At 42.5% G+C, this 24,602-nt stretch overlaps 2 protein-coding genes across 4 annotated transcripts in view; one reads left to right on the top strand and one right to left on the bottom strand.

Annotated features, from left to right (window-relative positions):
• Positions 1-24,602, top strand: part of ANKFY1 (ankyrin repeat and FYVE domain containing 1) — a 76,676-nt gene that overhangs the window by 38,103 nt on the left and 13,971 nt on the right. For all 3 annotated transcript variants that reach the window (XM_081161126.1, XM_081161127.1, XM_081161128.1), the window contains 13 exons: positions 938-1,087; positions 2,323-2,488; positions 13,430-13,634; positions 15,792-15,860; positions 16,071-16,270; positions 17,921-18,018; positions 19,233-19,461; positions 20,326-20,424; positions 20,675-20,828; positions 21,539-21,707; positions 22,518-22,636; positions 23,262-23,418; positions 24,346-24,546. In XM_081161126.1, coding sequence (XP_081017252.1) covers positions 938-1,087; positions 2,323-2,488; positions 13,430-13,634; positions 15,792-15,860; positions 16,071-16,270; positions 17,921-18,018; positions 19,233-19,461; positions 20,326-20,424; positions 20,675-20,828; positions 21,539-21,707; positions 22,518-22,636; positions 23,262-23,418; positions 24,346-24,546 — 2,016 coding nt within the window. The remainder of the gene's footprint in view (positions 1-937; positions 1,088-2,322; positions 2,489-13,429; positions 13,635-15,791; positions 15,861-16,070; positions 16,271-17,920; positions 18,019-19,232; positions 19,462-20,325; positions 20,425-20,674; positions 20,829-21,538; positions 21,708-22,517; positions 22,637-23,261; positions 23,419-24,345; positions 24,547-24,602) is intronic.
• The window catches only part of CYB5D2 (cytochrome b5 domain containing 2), a 39,808-nt gene continuing 30,970 nt past the window's right edge, over positions 15,765-24,602 (bottom strand). The window contains exon 4 of the mRNA XM_081161131.1: positions 15,765-15,846. Coding sequence (XP_081017257.1) covers positions 15,799-15,846 — 48 coding nt within the window. The 3' untranslated portion in view covers positions 15,765-15,798. The remainder of the gene's footprint in view (positions 15,847-24,602) is intronic.

Below are 24,602 nucleotides of genomic sequence, written 5' to 3'. Positions count from 1 at the left end.
TTTCAGGGGCTTTCCCTGGCCTTCTCCATCCTGTGGAGAGCACTGTGAAATTTAGATTTTCCCTTCTTAGGTAGCTTTCATCATAAAGAATAGTTTTTATATATTTTGTTACATTGTCTGTTTTGCTTTTTTTTTTTTAAATCCTCACTTTGAGGGATGTGTTTATTGATTTTAGAGAGTGAGGAAGGGGGAGAAACATCGATGTGAGAAAGAAGCATCCATCGATCGATTGCCTCCTATGCACACCCTGACTGGGGGTGGAACCCGCACCTTTTGGTGTTCGGGATGATGCTCCAATCAACTGAGCCATCCGGCCAGGGCCTGTTTTGCATTTTTATAAAATCATGGCTAGTGCTATGTTTTGTGATCTGGTTTCTGCGAATTGTTTGGTATTCAACAACATTGTGAGCAAAAGTATCTAAAAGAATTGGACTTTAAAGAATTGAAATAGGAATGGTAACCTTTCTGCTAAAATAAGTATAAATTTAGAGATCTACCATAGTAGAGACCAGTTGTGACAGTGGAGTGAATTGTGTGTGGAAGTTCCTATTCTGGAATTGCCACCTTTTGGGGGGTGGGGGAAAGGATTCTGCTCTCTTGTGGAGGGCTCCTCGTGGCTGTGTCCTTATTGGACGTCAGTGTTGCTGTGCTTTGCTGTCTCACTAGCAGGCTTGGGAGGTAGGTCTCTTGGCTCTAGGTGCCAGCTCAGCCATTTTTCACTGTGTGAACTTGGGCAGGTTATTTAGCCTCTTTGTGCTTTACTTTCTTCATCTGTAAAATGGAAATGTTAACAATATCTACCTCAGAGGGTTTTTGAGAGGATTAAATGAGTTGGGAAATGTTAAAGTAGGGCCAGACAGTTCTGAGGGCTTCTTAGTGTCACTTGTTACTGATATGTCTCATCTGTTCTGCTTTTCACTATCTCTTCAATCCTTAGGATGACTTGCGAAAAGAAGACTTCAGCAGCATGAGTGCTCAGCTGCTGTACAAAATGATCAAGTCCAAGACTGAGTACCCGCTACATAAAGCTATCAAAGTGGAGAGGGAAGATGTGGTGTTTCTTTACCTCATTGAAATGGACTCGCAGGTACTGTAGCTGTTTTTTCCATTTCGATGCCTTTCCCACAAACTAGACTTGGCTTGTTTTTCTCTGTAGTGCTCCTCACTTCCTTCTGAGCGTCATTGGCACAGTGTTTAATGCAGTATTTCTACTAGTAGTTTGTTCAGGGCAGGCTCAGCTTTTGCTGTCGTGCTCCTCAAAATTCTTCCAGCCTCTGCCCATTGCCCAGTTCAGAGCCACTCCCACATTTTTAGGTAGTTTTTACCATACAACCCACCTTCTAGGTACTAAAATCCGTTTTAGTTTTCTTTTGCTTCTATAAGAAATTACCACATTAGTGGCTTAAACAACACAAATTTATTATCTTACAGTTTGTACGTTGGAAGTCCAGTACCAGGTGTTGTCAGGCTGTGTTCCTTGCTGGAGGCTCTGGGAGAGAATCCATTTCCTGCTCATTTGGGTTGTTGGCAGAATTCAGTGCCTTGTGGTTACAGGGCCAAAGTCCCGATTTTCTCAGCTTCTGGAGGCTATCACCTTCCCTAGTGCATGGTCCCCTCCCTCCATCTGAACAGCCATTTCTTCCCCTGTCACAGCTCTCACCTACTCTTTGCTTCTCTTTCTCACTTTTAAGGGCTCATGTGATTAGATAGGTTGAGCCCTGCTGGGTAATCCAGGATGCTCTTCCCCTTCTCAAGGTCCTTAACCTTAATTGCACCTGCAATGTGTCTTTTGTTGTGTAAGGTGACATAGTGACAGGTTCTGGGGGTTAGGACATAGAAGTCTCTGGGGGCTGTTATTCTGCCTCACCACACTGTCCTAGAAGAAATGCCGTTGCCTTTGACAGATGGGAGCGTAGTATGTTTATCCTGGGTGTCCAGTGTGTGAGGGAGACATTAAAGTGCTAGGAGGAATTAAAGAGTGAATCCACAGTCTTACATGAAAATATTAGCAGTTTCCCATCAGCTCTCTGAACCTTGCCTGGCACTTGTGTTCCTTTAGCACTGTCTGCATTTCCCCCTTCGTCTTGTACTGTCTTCCACGGTGTTTGCATCTGCTCCGTGATTCCCCATTACTTCTGTGCTCCCTGAAAGGCACGTGCCCTGAGGAAGCCTGGAGAAGCTTGCAAATTCAGTTGAATTTGGGGATTAATCTAAATTTTGACATTTGCGTAAGAGATGATATTTAAGAGTTAAGGTGGGAGAGATTAAAATCAGCAGTATTCTCTACTGGCTGGGTGCTAATTTACAAATTTATCTGCGCAGCTCCCTGGGAAGCTGAATGAATTGGATCATAATGGAGATCTTGCTTTAGACCTAGCTCTTTCACGACGACTAGAGAGTATTGCCACCACGCTGGTTAGTCACAAAGCTGATGTGGACATGGTAGACAAGAATGGCTGGAGCTTGTTACATAAAGGAATCCAAAGAGGTAGGAAGAAGTGTATTTTATATTTTTCTCTGCAGGCAATTTTACTTACATCCAAGCAATTTTTGAAGACTCTCTGACCCTGTTCCAGAGATTCTTAAAGGCTTCTTGAGTCTGTACTCACAGGGGCTACATGATTTAGAATTTGTGATTGGAGGGTCAAGGAGGCACTGAAGAGCTATTGCCTGTGCCTGTGGGTTAGGCTCTTCATAGTGTCAACAGGGCCCCCAGAAAAAAGGCTAGAAAGATGGTACTTTCAGAAGAAGTACGTTTTACTTGTAAGCAATTGATTCATTTGCTTTTCGATATCTTTCTCCAGGAATTGTGCTAGAAAGACTTATATCAGTTACTATAAGAGGGAAAGTATCAAAACCACAAATATTTAAACATATTCTTGGATTCATAGTTGTCACTTTTACAAACTAGACTTCTCTTAGGTCATGTCAAAGTGATAAAGTTTCATTTTGTTTTAATAAAGTTACATTTTGTAGCTGTAAGCAAAATTTGTAAATTGTAACTATTTTGAGTACATAGTCATTAGTAGTGGGAAGAATATGGAAGTGATAGAATTAAGATCAAAACATTTTAATCTTAACGAGTTTACTTTTCAAGGGGAAAAAATATATCTTTTGTCTTATTTTGTTTTGTTTTTCCCACAGCCTTACTAATTTTTAAGTCTCAAATGGATTCTGCCTGACTTTACTTTGCAGTAGTCATTTTTTTAAATTAAAGAATTTTAATGTTGACATTAATGCAGACTTCCCCCACTCTCTGCCCCCCCCCCCCGCCCACCTTCACCTTCCCTCACCTCCCCCTCTTTTGGCCTTCACCACACTATTGTCAGTATCTAGGGGATATGCATATGTTTTCTTTAGCTATCCCTTCAACTTCTTTACCCACCTCCCCTCCAGCTCCCGCCAGTCTGTACCGTGTATCAATGTTTCCGGTTTCATTTTATTCCTCAGTTTATTTATATTTAGTTCATTAGATTCCACATATTAGTGAGATCATATGGTATTTGTCTTTCTGCGATTGGCTTATTTCATTTAGCATAATACTCTCGAGCTCCTTCCATGCTGTAACAAAGGGTAAGAATTCCTTCTTTTTTATAGCAGCATAGTATTCCAATGTGTAAATGTACCACCGTTTTTTTATCCACTCATCTATTGAAGGGCACCTGGGCTGTTTCCAGACTTGGCTGTTGTAAATAACACTGCTATGAACAGAGGGGTGATATTCTGTCTGATTGGTGTTTCAGGATTCTTAGGATATATTCCCAGAAGTGGGATCACTGAGTCAAAAGGCAGTTCCATTTTTAATGTTTTGAGGAAACTTCACACTGTTTTCCATGGTGGTTGCACCAGTCTGCATTCCCACCAGCAGTGTACTGGGGTTCCCCGTTCTTCACACCCTCGCCAGCACTTGTTTGTTGATTTATTGATGGCAGCCATTCTGACAGGTGTAAGGTGATACCTCATTGTGGTTTTAATTTGCATCTCTCTGATGATTACTGATCTTGAACATTTTTTCGTATGTCTCTTGGCCATTTGTATGTCCTCTTTGGAGAAGTGTCTTTCAGCTCCTTTGCTAATTTTTTAATTGGGTGGTTTGTCTTCCTGGTGTTGAGTTGTGAAAGTTCTTTATAAATTTTGGAAATTAACCCCTTATCAGATGTATTATTGGTGAATATGTTCTCCCATTCAGTGGGCTCTCTCTTGATTTTGTTGATGGTTTCTTTTGCTGTGCAGAAGCTTTTTAGCTTGATGTAGTCTCATTTGTTTTTCTTTTCCTGAGTTCCTCTTGTCCTTGGAGACATATTGGCAAAAATATTGCTGCGAGATGTGTCTGAGATCTTATTGCCTATGTTTTCTTCTAGGATTTTATGGTTTTGTGACTTACATTTAAGTCTTTTATTCATTTTGAGTTTATTCTTGTGTATGGTGTAGTTTGGTGGTCTAGTTTGTTTGTTTTTTTGCATGTACCTGTCCAATGTTCCCAACACCATTTATTGAAGAGATTGTCTTTATTCCATTGTATGCTCTTGCCTCCTTTGTCAAATATTAATTGACCATAAGGGTGTGGGTTGATTTCTGGGTTCTCTGTTGTGTTCCATTGGTCTATATGCCTGTTCTTATGCCAGTACCAGGCTGTTTTGATTACAGAGGCCTTGCAGTACGGTTTGATATCCAGTATTGTGATGCCTCTGACTTTGCTCTTCTTGCAGTAGTCATTTTTGACAGAGTGGGAAGCTGTATAGAGGTAGCATTCCAGTATGGAACGAAAGCTTTAAAAAATGCAAAAGCCTTGCCGTGGCTGGGTGACTCAGTTGGTTGAAGCATTTTCCTGTACACCAAAAGGTTGTGGGTTCAATTCCAGGTCAGGGCACATACCTGGGTTGCAGGTTCGATCCCCAATTGTGGTGCGTACAGGAGGCAACCAACCACTCAATGCTTCTCTCTCATGTCGATGTTTATCTCTCTCCTTTCCTCTGTCTCTAAAATCAATAAAAACATATTGTCAGGTGAGGATTAAAAAAAACAAAGTGACAACAACAACAAAATGCCAAAGCCTTAATTTTGTAGAGGGATAGATGACTTGATTGAAGTACTTGGCCACTTTTTTGTTTACATGTGGGTAACAAAGACAGAGTGTGCTGGTTCCCACATATCTTTATCATGTATATTTAACCTTCCAGCTATGCATTATTATACTGTTATTGTCTTTGCTACACTTTTGCCATTCACAAGTTGTGCCTAGTGGATGGAATGTAGTTACTTCAAATATGGTTCTGTTGCAGCTGTGGCTTTGTCCTTTTTGGGCAAAGATTTTTAATAGTATAAATAGTCCTCTAAGCCATGTGTTAGAGTGTTAAGCTTGCTGGCTGATGGAGAGGAAAAATTTGTTCATCACTGGGAAGGAAATCCTTAGAGTACATCAGTGTCAAGAGCAGATGCATTTTTCCCAAGCACCACTCTGCATTGTGCAGAGCCATTGGGTGCTTAGCACTGGGTGTGTGTTCAGTGGGGAAAGTTTCCACCACATAAGGAATTATTCTTTCCCATGCTGTTTGGTGTCTGAGATGTTTATTTTGGAAACAAATAGATATGTTACTAAAAAAAAAAAAAAAAAAAATCTCAGAATTATGTATCTTTCCTCTTAGGGAGTTAAATTCCTATGTGTGATGAAAAAACATCTTTGATGAGATATTAAATATTTTGGTGATTGCTTAGTTACAAGAATTGCCAAGAATTGGTGATGCATTCCTGATGCTTATTTTCAGACAATTTATTCTTCCACCCTGAATTTATCAGTTGCCTGCGGGCCTGTGGATTATAGGGATGGTATGATAAACTTGATTATTGCTGACTTTGGAGAGTATGGCACAGTATGGTGGACACAGCACTGGTGTTGGAGCTTGGAAGTACCAAGGTTTGAATCCTGGCTCATACACTCACTCTGGCCTTGGACAAGTCACTTAACCACCCGGGTGTCCTTTTTTCATCTGTAAAAGGGGAATCATTTCTCTTTACTGGTTGTTGGGACAGCAGCCTCACACGGTGACTGCCCTGTGGTCGGGTCAACCCATGGTTCTTACCTTGGCCCTGTGTTGGAGCGCCACAGCTAGCTCCAGTTTCTGTACGAGTTTTTTTCACTTTTCCTTCTTCAACTTGAGCTGTTAACCTTATGTTAAGTTCATTGTAATAAGAGTGAAGATCTTTCATATATGAGATATAAGTCTGGTTCTGGACACATCTATAAACAAAATAGTCAGTGATCATTCTAATGACTAAGTATACCAGTCGGTCTGTGTGGGAAGAAGGAAATTGGCAGCCATTGTCCTTGGGTGAGTCCACAGCAGGTACGCACATGGCCAGAGGGATGCCACCTCTTCCAACTAGCTGCATCTGGGCAAGAAGATGAATCCTTGCTTTTCTTTAAAAAATCTAGTTGTTCTTGTGCTGATTTTTCTTTACAGCAAACATCAATCAATGGGTCTCTTAAACAGAATGCTCCTGTCTAACTCTGTGTGGTAGATTTGCACATTGTGCCACCAACAGGAGCAGCTTGAGACACAGTTTGTATTAAATAATGAAAGTTACTGACTGTTCCCTGAATAAAACTTCTATCAGGAAGCTATGTTCAAAGAAAAAGTGCATGTGCGTGTGTTTTTTTTAATGTTAACTGTGTTGTTAGGACTATTGTTATGTGGACAGGTTATTATAGTAGCTTCTCATTTACTGACAGTGTCATGGATGAGGTAATGAAGGAACTGAAACTTTTAAGCTCCAAACAGTTTTTATTTTAACTGGTTTTGATGGAAATCTTTCTAAAATGTGTTAGAGGTTTTTTTCTTGACAGGGGCTCTATAAATGGTGCTTTTGGTATTTTCTATTCCCTCCCTTCGTTTTGCTCTTTTGATGTCAGTTGTCTTTTCTCCAGGTTGTGTACCTATGGGCTGACTCTCTTTTAGTGTAAAACATCATCAGTTTTCAGTTTCCAGTATTTCCTCAAAAACTTTTTGTGTGGGGTGCATATATGTTAAAAAAAATATATTTGATTCTTAATAAAGTAACAGCTATGATTTTTTAAGAGGGTTAAGATATTTAAAAAGTTTTATTATTGCTTCCACCTGAATCCAAGGTTTGAAATGTTTTCCTGTACCTTGTTCCTGTATGCAGTATTATCCAGTTTATCTTCTGTGTGTCAGTGTACTGTAAATTTTCATTAATCTATATTGTTTTGACTTTACTATCTATTTATCTCTTAGTTGGGAATGTACACCAAGCTTAAATGCAATGAAACCACAGGCCATCTCTTCCTCAGTATTTACAAGTTGGATTTTTTCATTTTAAAACTCTTTGTCCTGATAACTCTAAATTTTATTTTTACTTCCAGAATATAAGTGGCTTTCTCTAGGATATTTCATTCCATTGCTAATGTATTGTTTTTATATATTCTCTTCTAGTCTGAATCTCTGGGGGGGTGTTCATGCTACACTTTAGAGCCCTCCTGAGAACCTCACTGTGTGTATGGATCTCCCTCTATGGATACAAGGGCCTGACTCAGCGTAGTCCCCTGATATGCATGTTACCTATTGCTTACAGAGCTTTCCCAACATCCTGTTGAAAAGAAATCTAAGCTTTGCCCAGATGGCTTGGCTCAGTGGTTGAGCATCAACCTAAGAACCAGAAGGTCACAGTTTGATTTCTGGTGAGGGCACATGCCCGGGTTTTGGGCTCAAACCCCAGTGTGTGTGTGTGTGTGTGTGTGTGTGTGTGTGTGTGTGCAGGAGGCAGCTGATCATTGACTCTTATCATTGATGTTTCTATCTCTCCCTCTCCTTTCCTTTGAAATCAATGAAAAAAAGAAAAAAAAAAAGAAATCTTAAGCTTTGGTTCCTTTGTATATGTTGTTGCTAAAGATTGCATCTTACTCCACCCCCTAAGAAAAAATTGGAGGCAGAAGAGTGAAAATATTTCTGAATGGTTTAGTTAGAGAAATCTCAAGTTATCTAAAGTCATAATTTACTGGCATTAGAGCCAGTCTGTTAAAGTGGAACCTAATAGCCTTGACCAGTCAATTCATTTTCTTCTCAAACATTTCCCTGGTGCCTGTTTTGTATAAGACTAGTGGAGAATACTAAAATAAATTAGATGTGACTGATCAGCATCTAAGGGGCCTGTGGTGGCCTAGTCACTTCAGTGCCAGAGCTCACCTTCTCCAGCAAGATGGTCCCTTGGAAGAAAGCCCAGAGTTCATGGGAAGTGTTGAAAATCAGATGATTTTGGAATTCCATGTTCACTGAAAACCAGATGAAACCCATGCATTCAGATGAAAATGAGCACAGGAATATAGATAACAGACTTGAGAGCTCCTGAAATCCTAAGCCCCATTCTAGATGTTTAGACTGCATAAGTATAGTTGAAGAAGATGAAATGATCTTGCAAGATATAAAGAAAACCTCTCATTAGTGACTTTAAAAGAAAATAATCATCTGGAAATTGTGATTCATGGAGTGTGCATCTATACTATGAAGAGAATTAGAAACAGATGAAAGTGTCCTGATGCAAAGACAAAAAACAGCTCAATTGTGGAAAGAACACCATTGCTTGTGCTTGATAGACAGTATTGAGTAAGTTCTAAGGCACCTTTAACAACCTGGCATTCATCCCAAGACCTCCAGCGAATTTAAGAAGTACAATCAATGATCATAGGACCAGCAAATCAACCTGCAAGGTTGCTTTGCATTTGGGGATCTTCCAGCTAAAGAAGGATGTGATTTGCAAGAAATTAATCCTGTATAAACTGATGAAATGGGGATGGAATCTATAGAAAGTACCTCTGAATTCCAGATGAGCTCTTGGGATGACTTAGATATGTACTCTGGACTGTCAAGGGGAGGATGAGTTTGATTTGAAAGACTTCCCAGCTATGAGCTAGCTGGGCTGCCTGGAGGCCACTGAAAGAAACAGTTGCTTCCGCCCAGCTAGAATGTCTTAAAGCAAACATTATGCATTTATAACTGGATGATTTCTCTGTTAATAGTTTATTATCTTGTGATGCATTGCTATTCTTGCCTTATTGTCTTAATGAACATTAATTTTACATATAATGATCTGTACATGTTTTGAATTACAAATGGAACTGAATCTAAGGAAGATTGAACTTTAAGTAATTTTACAGCGAACTTAATTGTTTAATCACTATCATCCTCCAAGGTAACTTGACAAGGTGCTCTAACTGGTTTTCCATAGGTTTGTGTTTGTTTTTTATAATTTAAATTTTATTTAATTTACCTTTATTGTTAAAAATATTACAGATACCCCCTCTTTTTTCCCCATTGATCCCCTCCACCCCGCATCCTCCCCCCTCCCTCCAGGCCATGTCTGTTTCCATGGGTTATGTATATATGCATAAAAGTTCTTTGATTAATCTCTCCCCACCCCCGCCTTCCCACTGAGGTTCATCAGTCTGTTCCATGCTTCTGTATCTCTGGATCTATTTTGTTCCTCAGTCTGTTTTGTTTATTAGACTCCACATATGAGTGAAATCATGTAAAACTGAATCAGGAAGAATCAGAAAACCTGAATAGGCCAATAACAACTGATGAAATCAAAGCAGCCATAAAACTCCCAGCAAACAAAAGCCCTGGTCCAGACGGCTTCATAGGGGAGCTTTCTAATTCTTTAAGTTGTAGGGCTAGATAGTTTATTAAAAATTTTTCTTTTTGAGGTAGGCCTTGTAGTGCTATGAAATTCCCTCTTAGGACTGCTTTTGCTGTGTCCCGTAGATTTGGGGTTGTTGTGTGTGCATTTTCATTTGTTTCCAGGAAGTTTTTTATTTATTTCTTGATCTTTTTGGTAACCCATTCATTGTTTAATAACATGTTATTTAGCCTTCATGTGTTTGAATATTTTTGAGTGTTTTTACTGTAGTTGATTTCTAATTTCATGCCATTGTGATCTGCGATGCTTGATATGATTTCAGTCTTCTTGAACTTGTAGAGACTGGTTTTGTTTCCTAACATGTGGTCTGTCTTTGAGAATGACCCATGTGTACTTGAGAGGAATGTATATCTGCAGCTTTGGGGTGAAATGTTCTATAAATATCAGTTAAATCCATCTGATTTAGTGTGCCATTTAGTCATTGTTTCTGTGTTGACTTTTTGTCTGGAATATCTATCCAGCGAAGTCAGTGGGGTCTTAAAGTCCATGACAATGACTGCATTGCTGTTGATCTCTCCCTTAAAGTCCTTAAGATTATTATTGATAGGTCCTTATTTATTGCCTTTTTAATTCTTTATGCCTGTTTCTCTCTCTGTTTCTTCTTATTATTACAGCAGTTCCTTTAACATTTCTTGCAATGCTTCTATTTCTACTTCTAATTACAACAGTCCCTTTAACATTTCCAGCAGTGCTGGTTCGGTGGCGATAAACTCCTTTAGCCTTTTTGTGTCTCGGAAGCTCTTCATTTCACCATCTATTTTGAATGATAGCCTTGCTGGGTAGAGTAGTCTTGGTTTCAGATCCTTGTTTTGCATTTCCTTGAATGCTGCATGCCATTCCCTTCTTGCCTATAGAGTTTCTGATGAGAAGTCAGCTGACAGCCTTTTGGAAGCTCTTTGTAGGTAACAGATTGATTTTTCCCTTGCTCCCTTTAATATTCTCTCTTTGTCTTGAATTTTTTGCATTTTGGTTATGATGTATCTGGGCATGGGCCTCTTTGGATTGTTTTTTGCTTGGGACTCTCTGTGCCTCCTGAACTTGTGTGACTTTTTCCTTGACTCAGTTAGGGAAGTTTTCTGCCATTATTTGTTCAAACAGGTTCTCTAACCCTTGCTTACTTTCAATCTCCTCTGGCATTCCTATGATGTGAATAGTGTTATGTTTCATGTTGTCCCACAGCTCTGTTAGACTGTCCTCCTGTTTTTTAATTGTTTTTTCTTTTTGGTTCTCTGATTTTGTGATTTTTTTTCTACCCTGTCTTCTAATTCACTGATCTGATCCTCAGCTTCCTCTAATCTGCTGTTTATTCCTTCCAATGTATTATTTATTTCTGCTATGTCATTTTTAATTTCCTTCATCATAGTTTCCATATCTTTTTTCATGCTGTTAAGCATTCTTACAATCAGTATTCTGAACTCTGTATCTGATAGATTGCTTATCTTTGTTTCATTTAGCTCTTTTTCTGGAAACTTCTCTTGTTCTTTCATTTGGGGCTTGGTTTTTTGTCTCCCCATTTTGGCTGCCTATTTGGGTTTGTTTCTATGCATTAGGTAGGCCTGCTAGGACTCTGTTTTTTTGGAAGGTCTCTGGTGCACGCCAATGTCAGATGCTGTTTGTGACTGGCCTTGAGTACTGTTTGGAGCTATCAGTAACCCATGGCTTGAGGTCCCCTCTGTTGAGGCTGGGTACGTTTGGACAGGACCAAGATGCACACCAAAGTCTGCTTTTCCAAGGCCCAGGTCCAGAAGCAGATCAAGCAAAGACTCAAAGTACTCTGAAGTCTGCCTCTGCCTGCAGACTGATTAATCTGATTCTCTTAATGAGCCTCAGGCTGTAGAAACTCCACAGGATAGAGCAAGAGATTTTCTAGCAGGGTGGGCCAATTGCTTCCCCCTCAGGCAAAAGCAGCTCAGAAGGTAAATGTCTGTCTCTGCAGTATGAGGGAATGATTCGGCACAGGAATCCAGAGGAGTGCCCTCTGAGCTCTATGTCCAGAGCCCACAGCCCTAGATTATCCTCACACAGCTCCAGTCCCCTCTGCCCTCCCTCTGCTAGAGCCCAAGGTGACTGGCTGCACACAAAACTTTGTGCGTTGGCTCTTTAAGAGGGTGCCCGCATTTCCAGACGTCTCTCCCTGGCAGACAGAAATCCCCCTGCTTTTCAGAGCCAGATGTTATGTGGGCACCTTTCTCAGTTCTGGTAATCTTGGCTGGGAAGCCCAGCTTGGGGTTTAGGTCCCAGAGTCCTCAGTGGGAGCCCCCACAGCTGAGATATCCCTCCAGACCTTCAGCTGCTGCCTCTGGGAGCCCAGCCAGCCCTCTGGCGCCTCTGCATTTCCTACCAGTCTCTATGCGGTCTCCACTTTTCCTCTTTGGTTATGAGGGTGCTCTCCAGCTCGTCTTCAGTTGCAGTTGATTATTCAGGATGGTTTTTCTATATTTTAGGTGTAATTCCAGTTTAGTTCTGGGAGAATGTCAGTGTGGCTTCCACTCAGTCCACTGCCATCCACAGGTATTTTTAACATTAACTTGCCACTTGTCAGATTGCTTGGTTCTGAATTTAATCATGTTTTCACAGAACCACTCTAGAGTCAGCTTATTTTTGCTGGTATATGACAGAATAGTTTCAGAATTATATACTTTAATATTTTTATGAAACTTAATTCTTGGCCTTTTGTCAAGATGCCTGTCAAGGTAGCTCCTGTTCCTCATACAGAATACTAAATAGACTAAAATAGTAGTTTGATCTGTTGAAATCACTGGATTTTAAGTAAGTTACTCAGTTTCAGTTTAGTCCTAGTTAGCCTCTTCTACCTGGAGTGCTCTAAGAGTTAACGCAGTGGAGGGAACTTAGAAGTTTCATTTTTACACTCAGTTAATTTACTCTGTGAGTTTTTTTGTAACTAGCAATGTGTACAGATTCTTTGTTCAAATATTCAGTTGTAAACTTTTTGTTAAGACTGTTAAGGTTGTTTGTAATGACATTTAGAAAATAAAAAGAACCTTTGTAATAATAATAAATCAATTAGGTGTGGTCTTACTCTGAAGCAGAACCTGTATGTAAATGCTGCAGGTGGAGGGTATTTGTTGCCTAGGTATAGACTGTGGTGAGGAAATGAGAGAGGAAGATACACTGTGTTAGGGAGAAATCTTGGAACCCTTTTTGAGAACTGATGATCAGAAGAGGCTTTAAAAATATATATCTTTATTGATTTCAGAGAGAGGAAAGGAGAGGGAGAGAGAGAGTTGAAACATCAATGATGAGAGATTCGTCATTGATTAGCTACCTCTTGTACATCCCTAGCTGGGGATTGAGCCCGCAACCCAGGCATGTGCCGTGACCAGGAATGGAACTGTGATCTTCTGGATCCTAGGTCATTGCTCAACTGCTGAGCCACACCCTGGCTGGGCCAGAAGAGGCTTTTGAAGGCTAGGGTCCTGGTATGGTTAAATACTGAAGTGGTACTGAGGTGAGGGGGCAGGACATATAACAGGTAATCAGAAATTGAATAAAGCCTTTTGAATGCAAATGTGTAACTCCGTGATCCCAACTATGAGTTCCCACCTACAGATGTCCCAAGAGGTTCCACTCCAGACACACCCAGTTGTTCCTTTTTGTCTGCAGTTACTGATGGTGCCTTTCTGAAACAACATTGGCCAGAATAGCTTGCTCCGAGTATTGTCATATGTAACCATTTCTTCTATTATTTCTTTTCAAGGAGATCTCTTCGCTTCTACTTTCCTCATTAAGAATGGGGCCCATGTCAATGCTGCTACCTTAAGTGCCCAGGAGACACCGTTGCACCTGGTGGCACTGTATAGTTCAAAGAAACACTCAGCAGAGGTGATGTCTGCGATGGCACAGATTGCAGAGGCCCTCCTGCAGGCTGGTGCCAACCCCAACATGCAGGACAGCAAGGGCAGGTAAGTGGGGGAGCAAACAGACTGTTCTTAGCACATTCCCAGAATGTTATTTTATGGTGGCATGTAACGCAGACAGGGACTTCATGTTCTTTAGTTTGGCATTATTCAATCTGATTATTATTGAAGTCACAAATATTTCATTTGTTACGAAAGTAAGAGACATGACTAAGGCCAGAGGCATTTGGGGAAACCATTTCCATCCTGGGTAACTGAGATCCTTGGATTTTTATATTTTTAAAATATATCTTTATTGATTTCAGAGAAAGGAAGGGAGAGGGGGAGAGAGATAGAAACATCAATGATGAGAGAGTCATTGACTGGCTGCCTCCTGCACGCCCCCAACTGGGGATCGAGCCTGCAACCCGGGCATGTGCCCTGACCGGGAATTGAACTGCAGTCTCCTGGATCCTAGGTGAATGCTCAACCACTGAGGCACGTCCAGCCGGGCTCATCTTTGGATTTTTAAGCAATTTCTGTCATCATCAGAGTGGTCATCTAGTTCAGTTTCTCCAGTGGAACCTTCTTCCAGCATCTTTGTTAGAGTCACTTGGATGAATTAAAGTAGAGCACCCTTTCTCAAGGCAGTCTGTTCCGTTTCTGTGAGGTCTAGTTGTTGGGGAATTCTGTGTGTCAAACCCAGTTCTGCCTGCTTATAAACACTCCCACTTAGACAAGTGCTTCTGTGCAGCTTGTCACTTCTTCCTCGGCACAGCCCTTTGCATGTTTGACAGCAGCAGTCGTGCTCTTTTTGCCCCTTCCCAGAGATATTCAGTTGAGGATTCCTTGTGGTTTAGAATCTAAGAAAGGGCTGCTTGTTTCTGGGACAGCAGCATGGGAGGCAGTGAAGGGAAGTGAACCACCTGAATCACCAACAAGTTGGACTCACTTCATCATAGCAGCTCAGAATTTTATACCTTTGAAAACCCTCTCAAAAAATAAGAGAAGAGTTCTGTGAAGTTGTCAGAATAGGAAAATAGATTTGTGTGTTGGACAAAATGCTTACATAAGATGGATCGCCATGAACTCTCAGTATCGTGATAATTACCCCCAGAATAATTGCATTGTTTTTCTTCTGTTGATTCTTCACTCTTTTCACCCCAGCTGCAGTAAACTCCGCAGTCTGTAACTCCGAGATACATGCCAGCCCCAGGGTCCCTGTGCTCTGCAGTGGCAGTCTCCTCCAGGGCACTCGAGGGCTAAATAAAACAGTGAAGAGTGGCCCAGCTAGTGTGTCTCAGTGGTTGGGCGTTGACCCATGCACCAAGAGGTTGCTGGGGTTTTTTTGTTTGTTTGTTTATTTGTTTTGTTTTTTGAGGTCTCCAGTTTGATTCCCGGTCAGGGTAGGTGCCTGGGTTGTGGGCTTGATTCCCAGTAGGGGGTGTGCGGAGGCAGCCAATTGATGTTTCTGTCTCATCGATGTTTCTGTCTCTCCCCCTCCCTTTCTCTCTCTCTCTCAAATCAATAAAAAATATATATATTTTTAAAAAACCACACACAGTGAAGAGTGGTTAACTGCCACAGTAATCACTTCCTACCTGTTGCCACTCTGAATGTGTTTGAGTAAAACAAAGAATTATGGAAAGAAAAAATATTTTCAGAATTGTGGTGGACAGGCTGGGGGAAATGCGCATACCTGCGGTAGGAACTGCTGGGGGGGGGAGCTTTTTTGTTTGTTTTTAATCCTCCCCTGGGGATATGTTTTTATTGATTTTAGAGAGAGAGAAAGAGAAAGAGAAACATCAATTGGTTGCCTCTTGTACAGGCCCTGCCTGGGGATGGAACCTGCAGCCTAGGTACGTGCCCTGCCTGGGAATTGAACCTGCCACCTTTTGGTGTACGGCGTGATACTCCAGCCAGCTGAGCCACCTGGCCAGGGTGAAACACTGTATGCACAATTAGTAAGGGTCAGGATTTCATTGGAGAGTGTTTATACCCCTTTCTTTTATTGATTCTTATCCTTTTGGCTCTGGAATAAAGGGTCACATAGAAGCATTCTTTGGTACTTGCTCATGGTTTTGGAAAACTGTTTGCCAGGGTAGAAAAGACACTGTTGCAGAAACATGGATGTTCTTGTGGGTGGTGATTCTGCCTAGGAGGCTGTCCTGCTGTGCGAATTGGGGCCATCCTGACCGCCCCCTCTTCTCCTTCATCCTGCAGGACTCCCTTACACTTGTCCATCATGGCCCGGAACGAATACGTGTTCAATCAGTTGCTGCAGTGTAAACAGTACGTAGGGAGACATGGAAAAATGAAAAAGCAGTTGTGAGGGTGGGATTGTGAATGAAAAATGCTTTTTTAAATGTCTTTTAGTGTTATAAATTTTCATTAAATTCTAAAATATCATTAAAAAAGTGTAAAGAGAAAGAATGAAGCTCTTTCTGACAAGTACAGTGTCTGAAGAATGTATTTGCTGTTCACATTGCTTCCCTATTTCAGATTAGATTTAGAACTGAAAGACCACGAGGGCAGCACAGCTCTGTGGCTTGCAGTGCAGTACATCACTGTGTCGTCCGACCAGTCTGTAAACCCCTTCGAAGACCTCCCTGTGGTCAATGGAACTTCATTTGATGAAAACAGCTTTGCAGCCAGACTCATTCAGCGTGGCAGCAACACCAATGCACCTGATATGATAACAGGTAAAGCATGAATGAGTCCCTACGAGCTGATGCTCAAGCCTGGAGGTTCCATGAAATAGTGCGTCAGTGTTTTACCAAAAATATAGAAACTGAATGACAAACTACAGTGGTACCTCGGTTTTCGAATGTAATCCATTCCAGAAGACCGTTCGAGTTCTGAAATGTTCGAAAACCAAGGGATCAACAGCCGACAGCTAGGTTCAGGATCCTGCCCTCAGCGGAAGCCGTGTGGCATGTTTGACTTCCGAGGCGTGTTCGAAAACTGAAGCATTTGCTTCCAGGTTTACGGCGTTCAGAAACCGAAATGTTCGTCAATGGAGACATTCAAAAACTGAGGTACCACTGTATAGTGAAGTATTTTGTACTTAATTTTAACTATAGTGAAAGTTCAAGTTATTTTTATTTTAATCTTGTGCTTCAAAAAATATAGCCAGATTTTGAGTTTTGTCCATTAAGCTGAAACATTTTCATTTATTTAATGCAGTGAGTTTCTGACTTTTTGGATTCAGAACTCCTTTATTTTTGGGGTCCAGGAGTACTTAAATTTTTTCCATATAAATTAATGGTAATTGCTTTTTCACTTTATGCCATTTCAGCTTACGAAAGATTTTATAGGAAACTACTTTCAGATAGCGGGGGAAACATGTATATGATGTAGGCTTGTGTACACCACAAAGATTGCACACGTGAAAATGGGACTCTTATTTGGAGCCTCTAAATTAGAATGACTCAGCTAGAGGTGGATTCACTTTCTCTGAGGGAAAAGGAAAGAATGGTATGAAGACAAAGCAGCGCTTTTCATTTATAAATGTACGTTCCATGTCTTTACCTTGTCTTTATTCCTGGTATTTAATTTGAGTCTTCAAATAGCATCGATGTAGAACATGAGATTTTATGTTTAACCAAAAAGGAAATGTATTTTAATAGAAAGAGAAACACTGCTCTGGGCTAAACCATTTCAAGATGAAAAGAAAGAAAAAAAGATTTTTGTTTTATTTAGAAAAGAGTGATAATGCTAAACAAAAGATTTCTAAGCCAAGGACAAACATTTAATGTCCTAGGAATAAAACTGAAGTATTTAAAGGGCATTTTCTGGTACCACTTTAGCTCACAATGTCTTCAAAATAGACATCTAACCCAGGGTTTCTCAGACACAGACAACCCCTCCATCTCCCACCCCCAGGTACATTTGGCATCACCTGTAATCATTTTTTATTGTCACAGCAAGGTCGGGAGTGCTGCTGTCATCAGTGGGCAGAAACCAGGAATACTGCTAAATATTGTGTAGTGTAGGACAGACCCCTCACAGCAAAGGATTATCTGGCCCAGACTTTCAGTGGCACTGCTATTAAGAAGCCATATTCTAATCCAGCCCCAGGAAGGCGATGTAACTTACCTCTGGGCCTGGGCAGTGTCTAGTGCAAGCCCAGGAAAGAAGGAATGTCTCCTGACTTCCAGACCAAGCCTTTCCTCTACTCTTCATCCTACATCTCTGTGACCACACACAGAGTTTCTTTGTGGACTTAACTGGGACCTTCTTCAGGTGTGGGCTTGTCAGTTGAGTGGTGGGAAGGTCAGAGTGTGGTGCAGTGTGGAACTGGACCTCATGCTTATGCTAATGGAAGAATGAATGTGCCCATTTTCTCCTAGGAAATTGCCTACTACAGCGGGCAGCTGAAGCAGGAAATGAGGCAGCAGCTCTTTTCCTGGCAACCAGTGGTGCCCACGTCAACCACAGAAACAAGTGGGTGAGTGTGGCAGGGCAGCTGGGGGAAGCGGTTTGATCTGTGGAAGAAGTGACGGTGGCGGATGTGCAGGAAAAATGGAATGGATTCCTTTTTTTCAATTTCTGTCACAGTGATATGTACACATGGTTAAACCCAGAGTGAGACAGATGCTTTTATCCTCTGATGTTGGTTGGTTGATTCAGTCAGCAACCATTTTATAAGCATTTGTGGTATATCAGGTCCTAAGCTACACATACATACACATGTGTGTGTATATATCTTCCTGTGAATATTCTGTCTTTGGGCAGAAACATGAAACTAGTAGGAGTGGTTTCTTTATGGGAGGATAGCTGGGTGGTGGGGCAAGGAGTGAGAGGAAACTTCTTTTCACTGAATGTTCTTGTAGCTTTTGAATATTGAATCAAGTACCTATAATACCAACTTAAAATGTTTTTATTTTAAAAAATGGGAGGAGGTGGTGTTGGTCAGAGTTCAAAATGAGGTTGATAGAGCAGATCAAAGAAACAGGATGTGGGCGTGCTGGTGGGTTAAAGAGAAATGGTGGTCACATTAAAGGCACTGCTTATCTCAGGCTGTGATGGTGAGGCTCTTCCATTTTCTACAGTGTTTATTTTAGTGACACTTGGAAGTTCTCTGTTTAATAATAGTTATATATTATTATTCCTATTATTTTTTAATCCTTACTTGAGGATATTTTTTCCATTGATTTTTAGAGAGAGGGAGGGAGGGAAGAAGGGACGGAAGAGAGAGAAACGTTGATGTGAGAGAAACACATCAATTGGTTGCCTCCTGCACATGCCCCAACCAGGGCCAGGGATCGAACCTGCAACCCAGGTACGTGCCCTTGACTGGGAATTGAACCCACGACCCTTCGGTGCTGAGGCCAACACTCTAACCACGGAGCCATATCGGCCAGGGCAGTCATGTATTATTTTTACAATTATAAATAATTTTAAAAACAAAGGGAAGAGTGGTTAAGAAGGTCATTGGATATGCAGAAGATGAGCCAGAACATTGGGAGGGTGCTTGGAAAGATAATGAAGAAACGGGATGTGATGGCACAGGGGAAAGGGAAGAAAGTCATGGAGGTCAGCTGGTGACAGGACTAGCCAAGGGCTGTGACTGGCACTGAGGACCTGAGTTTTAGCACTTAGGCTGTGAAGGGAACTCCCAGCCTGAAAGTGCTCTGATTTGGGTCATTTGTTTCTGTCCAGGGAGAAACCCCATTGCACACAGCGTGTCGGCATGGCCTGGCCAACCTCACTGCAGAGCTGCTGCAGCAAGGTGCCAACCCAAACCTGCAGACCGAGGAAGCTCCCCCTTTGCAGAAGGAGGCTGCATCTCTGGCCAACTCCATAGGCAGTGTCTATCTGCAGACGCCGCTGCACATGGCCATTGCCTATAATCACCCAGATGTGGTGTCTGTCATCCTGGAGCAAAAAGGTGGGTGGTGGGGAATTGCCGCCTGTGAAGGGTGGTTTTACCTGTGAAGGGTGGTTCTGAGTAGTTAATTACGGAGTTGATGTTTCTTTCTCTGGTGAGTTTTTCAGGTCAGACTAGTTAAGCATATAGTCTGGCTCCCAACTACAGTGTACATTTTCAGGATGGGGCCTACCCATTTCACCCACCGTTAAGGTGTTAGGACCTGTGACGACTACTCCCTTATTTGGGGGTATTTTCCCAGCATTTCAGTGGAAGTCAAGCAAAGCTTTGCTTTGGCGTGAGCTCTGTCTTGGAGAACTCTGCTGTGGCAGGCCCTCCATGGGCCACCAGTCCTCTCATCTGCCTCAGCCACCCTGGCAGATGAACCATGAGAAAGGAGCCAAAAAGAGGGGCCCAGGAAGCCCCTGCATTGGGGGTTCCTGTTTCCCTCAGGAAGTCGCCTCGTCGTCCTCTCCTGTCCTGAAATCAATTTTACTCCCGCCTGCACCCTGGTGAGGGCACAGTTTTAGCGCCGCTGTGGAAGGAAGTGGGGTTTAGGTAGCCGGCGCCTTTCTCGGTCCTCGCGGAATGGTCAAGTGGTAGGACTTGGCGTGAGGAAAACTCTTAGGGCACGGTTTTGATCCTGCTTCCCACACGTGGAGGCTGCTGTCATTTTATGAAGAGTCAGTGTTTTGAGCATTAAAAATTTTCATTTTCCTCTTGCTCCAAAATACTAGATTTCTGGGCTTCCACTCTCCACAAGAAGATTTATCAGTTCGTATTTTAGCCAGTCAGTTTGAAACTGAGCTCTTTTTCTCTTGGATACTTTAAATGAGATCCATAGGATGGTGAAATCAAGTATTCTTTTCCTTTAAAAAAATTTAGCTAATGCTCTTCATGCCACCAACAATTTGCAAATTATTCCGGACTTCAGCCTCAAGGATTCCCGAGACCAGACTGTGCTGGGCCTGGCATTATGGACAGGTAAGGTGGTGCCAGAGGCTGTTGATATCTGCAGAGATGTACCCCCAGGAGGCGGGGGGGGGGGGGGGGAGGAGGAGTGGAGGGCTTGGAGCTAATCATTTGGTTGTAAAATAGCCATTCTGTTTGGGTTAAGCCTGTACTACCTAGTGGAAAACTGCCAGCTTTGAGAAGTGGAGAGGGTGTTTGTTGTAGTAAGATGTTGGAGAAGTGGGGACAGCTGGGCATGCCTTAATCAGGGCTTATTTCCCAGGCATGCACACGATCGCAGCCCAGCTGCTGGGCTCTGGGGCGTGCATCAACGACACCATGTCGGACGGGCAGACACTGCTGCACATGGCCATGCAGAGGCAGGATAGCAAGAGCGCGCTCTTTCTCCTGGAGCACCAAGCGGACATAAACGTCAGGTGGGCCGCAATAGCCGCAACACCAGGTCACATTGAGTTGAGGTGGTTTGATAGCACAGCCTTGCTTGTAGAACATACTGTTCTTGTTCAATAAAGGAAGGGGAGCAGTGACTCTGAAGCACAGGTGCGTGCTGTGACTGGGTGGAACCATACAGTTGAGCTCTTGTTTGAACCTTGCCAGACCAGCGCGCAATATTGCACTGTCTCATTGAAGAAGACACTCTAACGTCAGGTTTGAGTAAGAATTTCAGTTATAATGAAGAACATGCCAACAAATGAGCTATCAAAAAGGCTTGAGGAGAAAATATACACAGTTAAACTTTTATTGTTTTGTATCTTCAAAGGAATTTATCTCCAATGCCAAGTGATCCTGAATGACTGAGTGAATGAAGCATTTTGTCAAGTGGATAGATGGGGTGGCATTTTATTAAGATGCTGTTAAAAGCAGCTCTATGCCTTTGAGATTTCAACACCCTGAGATGTGGGGCCGTTACCTTTTCTGTGACATAGGATGGCATGGCTATATTTTTTAAAAGGTCTGGGACAGATGCTATTGATAGGTTGTATTTCTCTGAAAGAATATTAATGAATGTGAGTGAACTATATTTAGGGGATAACAGTGCACTTGGGCCTCTGGAATGCCCAGAAGGGCTCCCTTTGTCATTTGGCTTTAATTACAAATGTTGGTTTTGGTCTGTGTGTTTTATCAGGACTCAAGATGGGGAGACAGCCCTGCAGCTGGCCATCAGAAATCAGCTTCCGCTTGTAGTGGATGCCATATGCACCCGCGGAGCTGACATGTCTGTGCCAGATGAGAAGGGGAACCCCCCGCTGTGGCTTGCGTTGGCAAATAATCTGGAGGACATCGCATCTACTCTGGTGAGACAAACTCAGCTTTAGCCTCTGTTTATACATGGTGATGTTTTGTGTCAGAGATGGATTTGGTACCTACATAGCAGTCACAAGGAGCAAGAGATCTGCCAAGTAGCAAACTGAGTCAAGGACGAGCAGTAGAAAGTCACACTAAAGAAACCTACAGTTCAGCATAGTCTTGGCTGATCCTTTTATAGGCTGTCTTTATCAAGAAAACTGTCAAGAAGTGAGGTGCTAAGGCATTTCCAGGAGCCTTCTCCTAGGTGTATGGTTTGATGTGGGCTACCCTCGCTGTCGCCAGAGCAACACATTCCCAAATCTCAGGTTTGTCTCTCTTGTTCAGAAGATAGGCTCCAAAAGCAGAGGTAACCCTGGCAGTTACTTAGCTTTGTGAAGGATCTGAAATGTGACAGTAAAGCATTTTGTACCTGGGGGTTTCACCCAGTTGTTACTGATTTTACCTGTTAATTACAGGTCTGTGTTACTGGGAGGGCATGTGTGTGTGTGTATACGTGTGTGCACTTGTCTGTGTTTTCTAGTCCTTCTAAAACATAGCTCTAGAGGTTACTAATTAAACACATCTCCCTTATATTTCCCAAACACACCACTTCAAGGACTAGTGCACACTTGCACAGAGCAGATTTTAATCAGTGTTTGTAAAACTAATGAATGATATAGATTAAAATAATTATCAATTAATTACCAGCTGTATCTTGCCTGAAAAATGAATCTAGTGATGTGCATAGAGCTCAGAGATAGTAATAAAAGTTTTCACCTTTGCCAGACAGTGTTTGTGAGTAACATGTTTTTCTGCAGGTCAGACATGGTTGTGATGCCACATGTTGGGGTCCAGGACCTAGCGGGTGTCTTCAGACACTCCTGCACAGAGCCATTGATGAAAACAATGAGTCCATTGCCTGCTTTCTTATCCGCAGGTCCGAGACGCCTAAGTATCTCTTCAAATCTTTTTTATTCCGCATATTGCACACAGTAGGGATGCAGTTTGCAACAGTTGGCTACAGTCTTGTTGGCTTGACTTTCCTAATTAAGGCTGTTAGAGGGTCACTGTCTATCTAGACCTGACTCACTTGTGAGGAGAGGAGCTTGAGTGCCTAGATCAGACTGTCAGCTTCTGCACGCTGCCCATAGTCAAATCAGTGAAGCCAGGAGGCCGGGCAGGGAGATGACCGAATGGCCTCTGCAGGACCCCACCAAGATACATGGTGCATAACAGGCTCCATGGCCTCTTAGTACAGGCTGTGTGGGAGGCAGGGTTACTCAGGAAACCTTCGGAGCAGTGGTTCGCAAACTAAATGCTTGCACATCTCCTGCAGAGATTTAAAGAGTTCTGATGCCAGGTTGTCCCCAAGACCAAATGCAGAAGACTGGGAATGGGATCTAGACACTAGCATTGGAGGCCAAGGACCATGGACAGCAATCCTTGGCACAGCAGCTTTTTGTTGGATGGATGAGGCAGCTGCTGTATATTTATCTGCATCCCTTTAGGCTGGGTGGAAGCCTGGCACTTGAAGCCTTCCTTTCATTTCCCCTTCTCTTCAGTGGCTGCGATGTGAATAGTCCCAGGCAGCCTGGTGCTAATGGGGAAGGAGAGGAAGAGGCCAGAGATGGGCAGACCCCCTTGCATTTGGCAGCCTCCTGGGGACTGGAAGAGACGGTACAGTGTCTTCTGGAGTTTGGTGCCAATGTAAATGCACAGGTATGGAGAGTTTCTCTTTTCCAGAGAGAGTGATGGTAACCACAGGGTTAGTGACAATACCCTCCTGTGGCAAAGGGACCTTGCAGATTCTCCAGTCCTGGGCCTCTGCTTTACACCAGTGGGGCTAAGCTGCGGACAGATGAAGTGACCTTCTCTGTCATGCAGCCTGCCTAGTCATTTTAACAACTTCGTGTTAAGGCTTTTCTTTTTTGTGCCTTGGTCCTTAAACTTTTCATTGCCTTCTGTGCCAGTTACAGATTTCCAGTGAGAGGTTATTCTAGTCCCAAGCTGCATATAGACAGACATCCCCCAACTTACGATGGTTTGACTTAATGATTTTTCAGTGTTATGATAGTATGAAAGTAATATGTGTAATCTAATAAATTACATGAGATAGCATTAGATTATTTTGCTCAGTTGTACGCTAGTGTGTTCTGAGCACATTTAAGGTAGGCTAGGCTAAGCTATGGTGTTCTGTAGGTTGGGTGTGTTAATGCATTTTTGACTTAAAAGATTTTCCACTTATGATAGGTTTGTTGGAATATAGTTCCATCGTTGAGGAGCGTAAGTGGGAAATGTTTAGGAAAACGTTCCAGTAGCTCAGTTGAGCATCCCTGAGTTATGGTCCTTGATGCTTTCCAGTGTTCTAGCCTATGAAGATTTCTGTACGCTGCCCTGTAGTCAGATGAGGAGTGGTATAACTGAGAGGTGAGGTTGACTGCAGATCTCTAAACAAATGTGTTTGTGCCTCTGGGTCACTGGAGGATGGCTTTTAGTCATCTGTGTTTGGCCTAAGAGCTGATTTCAAACACAGGGTGGCAGTATTGATCCTCAGAACCAAATGTGATATAAAAGTTATCCCCCTTTATATTTTTCCTGAATTTTATCTTTCATTTGGACATTGAAATCTGTGCCTTGTCCCCATAGGATGCAGAAGGGAGAGCGCCTGTCCATGTAGCCATTAGCAACCAACACAGTGTCATCATTCAGTTGTTAATTTCTCACCCTGACATACACTTGAATGTGCGAGACAGACAAGGGCTGACCCCTTTTGCCTGCGCCATGACCTACAAAAACAACAAGGCAGCCGAGGCCATCCTGAAACGAGAGTCTGGGGCTGCGGAGCAGGTAAGTGACCAGCACCCAACATTCTCCACGGTGTTCTGAGCGCAGCAGAGCCTGTT

Source organism: Miniopterus schreibersii (genome assembly GCF_964146895.1).
Source record: "Miniopterus schreibersii genome assembly, chromosome: 16".
NCBI lineage: Eukaryota > Metazoa > Chordata > Mammalia > Chiroptera > Miniopteridae > Miniopterus > Miniopterus schreibersii.
Note: the sequence above shows the minus strand (reverse complement) of the source record. Positions and strands in the feature narration are given on the sequence as shown.